This window comes from Trichechus manatus, unplaced genomic scaffold (genome assembly GCF_000243295.1).
Source record: "Trichechus manatus latirostris isolate Lorelei unplaced genomic scaffold, TriManLat1.0 scaffold00006, whole genome shotgun sequence".
Classification (NCBI taxonomy): Eukaryota; Metazoa; Chordata; class Mammalia; order Sirenia; family Trichechidae; genus Trichechus; species Trichechus manatus.
The window spans coordinates 3,375,517-3,381,414 of record NW_004443942.1 but is presented as its reverse complement, the minus strand read 5'-3'; the positions used below and the strand labels follow the sequence as shown (position 1 = coordinate 3,381,414).

General features: G+C 43.7%; 1 protein-coding gene across 1 annotated transcript in view; it reads left to right on the top strand.

The window, feature by feature from the left end:
- Window positions 1-5,898, top strand: part of GALNT18 (polypeptide N-acetylgalactosaminyltransferase 18) — a 406,298-nt gene that overhangs the window by 388,419 nt on the left and 11,981 nt on the right. The window contains exon 10 of the mRNA XM_004369650.1: window positions 3,111-3,275. Within this exon, the coding sequence (XP_004369707.1) occupies window positions 3,111-3,275 (165 nt within the window). The remainder of the gene's footprint in view (window positions 1-3,110; window positions 3,276-5,898) is intronic.

The window sequence follows — 5,898 nt, the reverse complement described above, 5'->3', positions numbered from 1 at the left end:
TCTCTGTCAGCTCTGGAGGAAGGTCCTTGTCATCAATCTTACCCCTGGTCGAGGAGTTCTCAGAGCAGAGACCCTGGGTCCAAAGGATGCGCTCTTCTTCTGACTCTTGTTTCTTGGTGGTATGAGGTCCCCATGTCTCTCTGCTCGCTTCTCTTTTTATATCTCAAAAGAGATTGACTCAAGACACAATCCAATCTTGTAGATTGAGCCCTGCCTCATTAACATAACTGCCATTAATCCCATCTCATCATTATAGAGATAGGATTTACAACACATAGGAAAATCACATCAGGTGACAAAGTGGTGGACAATCACACAATACTGGGAATCATGGCCCCTCCAAGTTGACAGATATTTTTGGGGTATACAATTCAATCCATGACAGTATGATTAGGGTCATTATTTTCTGATATATTGGGCTCCCCAAGTTGGCTATTGGCTCCTCCAGGATAGGGGCCAGGACTTTCTCATCTCTGTATCCCCAGAAGCCAACTTAGAGATTAATTTTTGTTTGGAGGATGGATGAGATGCCTAACTACATGGCTGTTTAATTTCCTAAATCCTACCAGTCTTCAAATTCTCCCTCAACTCCAATAAACTGGAAGCCACAGCTGGTCATCAGCTTGCCTTGGTGGTGAGCTGGCAATGCAGGCCATACAAGAGATGGCCTCAAGATTCCGATTAGAAGCCCAACTCTTCCCAATGTAGCTTTTGAATAGGTTCTCTTTGCCTCTGTGTTGGGGTTAGACTTCCTCACTGAAGTTGCATATTCTTTGTTTAGCTGCTGGTCAACAGGGAAGAGCCTTGGTCACTATGATCCTTTACCTCTCTGACGGGAAGAATCAGTCACCTTTGTTTATTTTCATGGATCACCAAACCTGATAACTTGTAAGATTACCTTAAAGAGCAGATCCTACTATAATGAGTGTCTTCCTTTGCCCCTCCAGACCCACTTTCCCTCCATTTCCTTCCACCCTGGGAGACTATGTGGAACGTCTCAATGGGCTCCCATGCCCTCTGGCTTCTGCCAATGGACTGACCCAGCAGAAGACTAGAGTGGGAAGGGGAGAGTGAAGCTAAGGAGTTTATTCATCATCACCACCACCTGTCCTCCCTGAGGGGTTTGCCTTCGGCTGGCCATGCCTTCAACTGAAGGTCACCTCTCCTCTCAAGGCAGCTCTCTCTACGTAAATTTTCTCTTACAGGTTTTGGTAGCCTCTCCCTCCTCTCTTCTCTTTGGACCTAGGAGTGATAACAGCTCCATGTTACTACCCCCGGGTACTGTACTATCCCTTGTGGTTTCGTTACACTCTACTCACACCTTTGAAAACTGTGCCTTCATTATACCCTCTTCCCTAACTTGGGTGTTTTCCTGTTGGGGCCTTGACCAATACACTGGCCTAAGGCCTTGTTCTTTTTTTTTTTTTTTTTTAATAAATTTTTTATTTTAGAACAATTTTAATTTACAGAAAAATTGCAAAGATAGTATAGAAAGTTCACATATACTCCACACCCAGTATCTCTTACTATCTTGCATTAGTATGATTCATTTTTATTAGTACCAATATCAATACATTATTATTAAATAAGTCCAAACTTTACTGAAGAGTTCCTCAGTATTTCTCTAATGTCCTTTTCCTGTTCCAAGATCCCATCCAGGATACCACATTACATTTAGTCGTCATGTCTCCTTAGATTCCTCTTGGCTGTGACACTTTTTCAGCCTTTCCTTATTTTTGATGAACTTGACAGTTTTGAGGGGTACTGGTCAGGTTTTGTTTTGCTTTGTTTTTTTTTTTTTTTTAAATTGTTGTAAAAAATATATAATACAACATTTACCTAAGCCCTGTTCTATGTCTAAGGCGTGGCCTTGCCTAGCCCTCCACCCTCCCTGGATGCCTAGAGAGACTTCTGAGGGTCAGGAGGAACATGTCCATGAAGAACCACCCCTTACTTACCCCCCTAGCCTGTACTACCCTTCTCACCATCACAGTCCCTTTGATGCTCTGTACCCATGCTTAAAAAGTTCTTGTCAACCACCGTCTTCTACTAAAGCAAGAAATACTTCATTTTCGCATTTTTAATTACTTGAAAATATTTTCCAGTGAGAATTTTTGAATAGATCAAGGTAATAAGAAGGACCATCCTGAATTCTAGCCTAAAGAAAAATATGGCGTCTTGGTTCACCCATGTGGCCTAATTATAGGAGGATGTGTTTATTCCTTTAGTAAAATGAGGAAAAGAGCTCAGAGAGTCCTATAGCTTCCCATTCAGAGCCCTTGTTGGGAATCACAGCTCAGGGTTGAGGGAAGTTACTGAAAACTTGGAAAGCCAAGGATCACATGATTTTCCTGCAGACCAGGGTCAGCAAACTATGGCCCACAGACTACCACCTGTTTTTGTAAATAAAGTGTTATTTGAATATGGTCATTTGTTTACATATTGTCCATATCTGTGTTTGTGCTACAATGGCAGAGTTGAGTTGACTGAGACTGTATGGCTCACAAAGCCAAAAATATTTGCCATCTGGCCCTTGAAGAAAAGGTTTGCCAACTCCAGCTCTACACAGTCTTAGTATGGGTGGAAATTATGTGTTACAATCTCCCATCCCCCAAGACTCTGAGCTCCTGAAGGCATGGTCTTGCTCTTTTTGCTCTGTACATATTCTATCTGCACATTGTCTTGGCACAAAATATTTATGGAGGTAAGAAGGAAGTCCATGAGTCTATGAATAGGTGGATTCAAGCAGTGTGAGTCATGAAATCAATTTATAAGGTTTTGGACATGCTGTTTTTTCAAAGAAAGAGTAGAATGGAATGGAATAGATCAGAGTGCTTTGTGTATGGTAAGGATGTTTTATTTCTTGATTATTTTGTTTCAATTGTACGGGTGGACCAGGTCATATACTGGATCAACGTAAGAGGGGTTTTTTTTGTTTTTTTTTTTTTTGCTGTTGGTTGCAATAGAAAAACAATTTAAAGAATCCAGAGTCTACCTAACTGTAATCTCTTTTTCAGCTTTCTGGTGAGAATCCCATTCACCTTCTCCATCTCTCTGGCCATTGACATTCACCTACTTCTCTCATTCTTCCTCCCTCCCTCAACTTCCAGAATGTGTACTACACAAGCAGTCAGCAGATCCATGTAGGCATCCTGAGTCCCACGGTCGATGACGATGACAACCGGTGCCTCGTAGATGTCAACAGTCGGCCACGGCTCATCGAGTGCAGCTACGCCAAAGCTAAGAGAATGAAGCTTCACTGGCAGTTCTCTCAGGTAAGAGCCCCAGAGCCCCAGGAACAGCAACAAGGCAGGAAAACAGAGAGAGCAGCTGCAGGGGCTGGGGAGGCCGGAGGGGAGAGAAGGAGGCAGTAGTGAGGCTGTGATTCCAGACCAATTCCCAGGCATTTACTGAGTACCTACTCTGTGCCGGGGTTTCACATACATTAGCTCATTGCCTCCTGATACTGGCTCTGAGGGAAGATACTATTATTATTGTTTTATTATTTTATTTAATTTTTAGATACAAGAAAACAAAGGTTCAGAGGGAGAAGCCACATATATAGCACGTGGCAGGGTTGGGAGCTAAACTCAGACCTCTTTGATGCTGTTGTTGTGTGCCATCGAGTGGATTCCAATTCATAGTGACACAATATGACAGAATAGAACTGCTCCATAGGGTTTCTTAGGCTGCAATCTTTATGAGACCAGATCACCAGGTCATTTCTTCTGCAGAGCTGCTGGGTGGGTCCAAACCGCCCGCCTTTTGGTTAGTAGCTAAGTGTTTAACCATTGTACCACCGGGGCATCTTTCTTTGACTCTAGACTCTTGTATTTCTTCTACATAAGCTCCTTCTCACAGGATGAAGCCCCCAGTCTCCCAGCCAGAGATGGGGCTGGATTGTCTCTGGTCTGTGAGCCCTTCTGCCTTCCTCCCAGCATGGGGTCACTCTAGGGGATGAGGTTTTCTCACAGGGAAGTGTCTTGGTGGCCATTTTGTGAAGGACAGTCCCCACAGTAGTGACTATGGAACTAGCTCTGGCTGGCTGACCCAGGCCTCAGCCTCTCTGTCCAGCCTTGTGTAGTATGGTTTGATAAGCACAGCATCTCCACCTCAAAGATGAGAAGATGAGACTAAGTCTCTTAGCCGAGACCACACAGCCCCAGGACAGTAGAGCTGGAATTCGAACAGGGCTGGCTGAATACAAAGCCCAGGCTGCTTCCACATCCCAGACCTACATGCAGGCACATCTGCCTCCATTCCAGGCTCACATACATTCTTCAGACACGTGCTTGAGGTCTTGGGGCTGGTGTGACTTGGTTCAATCTCCTTTCCAGGTCTATATGCCTTCGTGTTGCATGACTGTCTCTCTCCACCCTTCCCACTTTATCTGTCCATCCCTAACAGGCAGGAAAGAGAACATTCCCCTAGAACAGGTGCCCTCAAGGCAATGATACCCCAAAAATCCAGCTCCATCCTTTCCTTGTCTCAGCTGATGGCCTTGAACAGGCAGCCCCACACAATTCCTGCTTGAATTGACATGGGCAACCCACAAAGCAGATTAGTACTGGTGTTTGGAGCCCTGGAATTGGGGTCATTTTCAGCCATTTCAGCATATTTCTAATTAAAAATCCCATAGTCCTTAGGCAGCCACATCTTTGATCATTCTGCCAAAATGAACTGTTTAGAAATAATATTTTTAAATTCCTAATTTGCGGACCCAAAGCAGCCAATCTCACTTCCTGTTTTAAAATTAATGTATGTGAAATTTTTGCTCAGTGAAAAATGATCAATATTTATCAAGCAACCTGTATCTGTCCTCAAGTCCTTATTTGTTTAAGAGCTGCTGTTGACAAGGCAAGAGGAAGCCAGAAACCTCTTAAATGATTTAAGTCTCGTGCTTAGGCTAATTTTTTTTGCAACAGGTTTTAATCCTTGCAAATTACATGAGGATCCTACCAACTAGAATGTTGTGACATAGAAGCTAGGCTGAAAGGAGCTTTTACTGGGTGTGTTTCCAGTGTCCTTTCCGGTTTCACATTATGCATTCATTTATTTACTTACTCTCCTGGGGACCACATTTAAGTTCCACAGACACTCAGGCTGAATTAATTTCAAAATAATCTAGTGCAATTCTCCCAGGTTTCCTACAAAGGAGATAGGCATTTGAATATCTCAGTGTTCCATCTCATACCCTGGTTTTCTGCTTAACAGATAAAATGCCTTTTCTCTAACACCTGCAAGCATCTCTGAATTTCTGATGCTTCGGGCTGAACCAGGACAGTGTTAGATACTGACACCGAGAAACCACATTTGATGAAAACATCTCTTGGCAACGCTGATGTACAGGGCTCTGATGAGCAATCTTCCAATGATGAACATTCATTGCTTTAGTCATTCGCCAAACATTTATTGAGCACAGGGGTTGGGCAGGAGGGATGCAGATATGAATTGGACACAACCTCTGCTCTCGAGTTGCTCGTGAGCATGTAAACACAAGCAAAACTGAATGATGAGAGCAGAAACAGAGGCATATAGAGTGTTATGTGAACCCGTGGTGACTGATTCTGTCTGCTGAACTCAAGGGCGCTTCACGTGCGAAGCTGTTTGATCTGGATATTGAAAGTTGCAGAGACAGTTCCCTCGCATAGAAAGAGAGAAGAATATCCCAGGTAGAGGTTCAGCCTGGGCAAAGGCATGTTTGAGGAATATGAATCCATTGTTTGGTGTGGGTGAAATTTAGAGGGTGAATGGGGCATGTGGAGTGAAAACCTAAGAGTAAGGTTGAGGTCAGATGGTGGTAATCCTTGAAAGCCAGGGCAAGGAGCTTGGAATTTACCTTAAAAGCAGGGAGGAACTAGGGGAGGCTCTTAAGCAATGGATTGCCATGATGGGGTC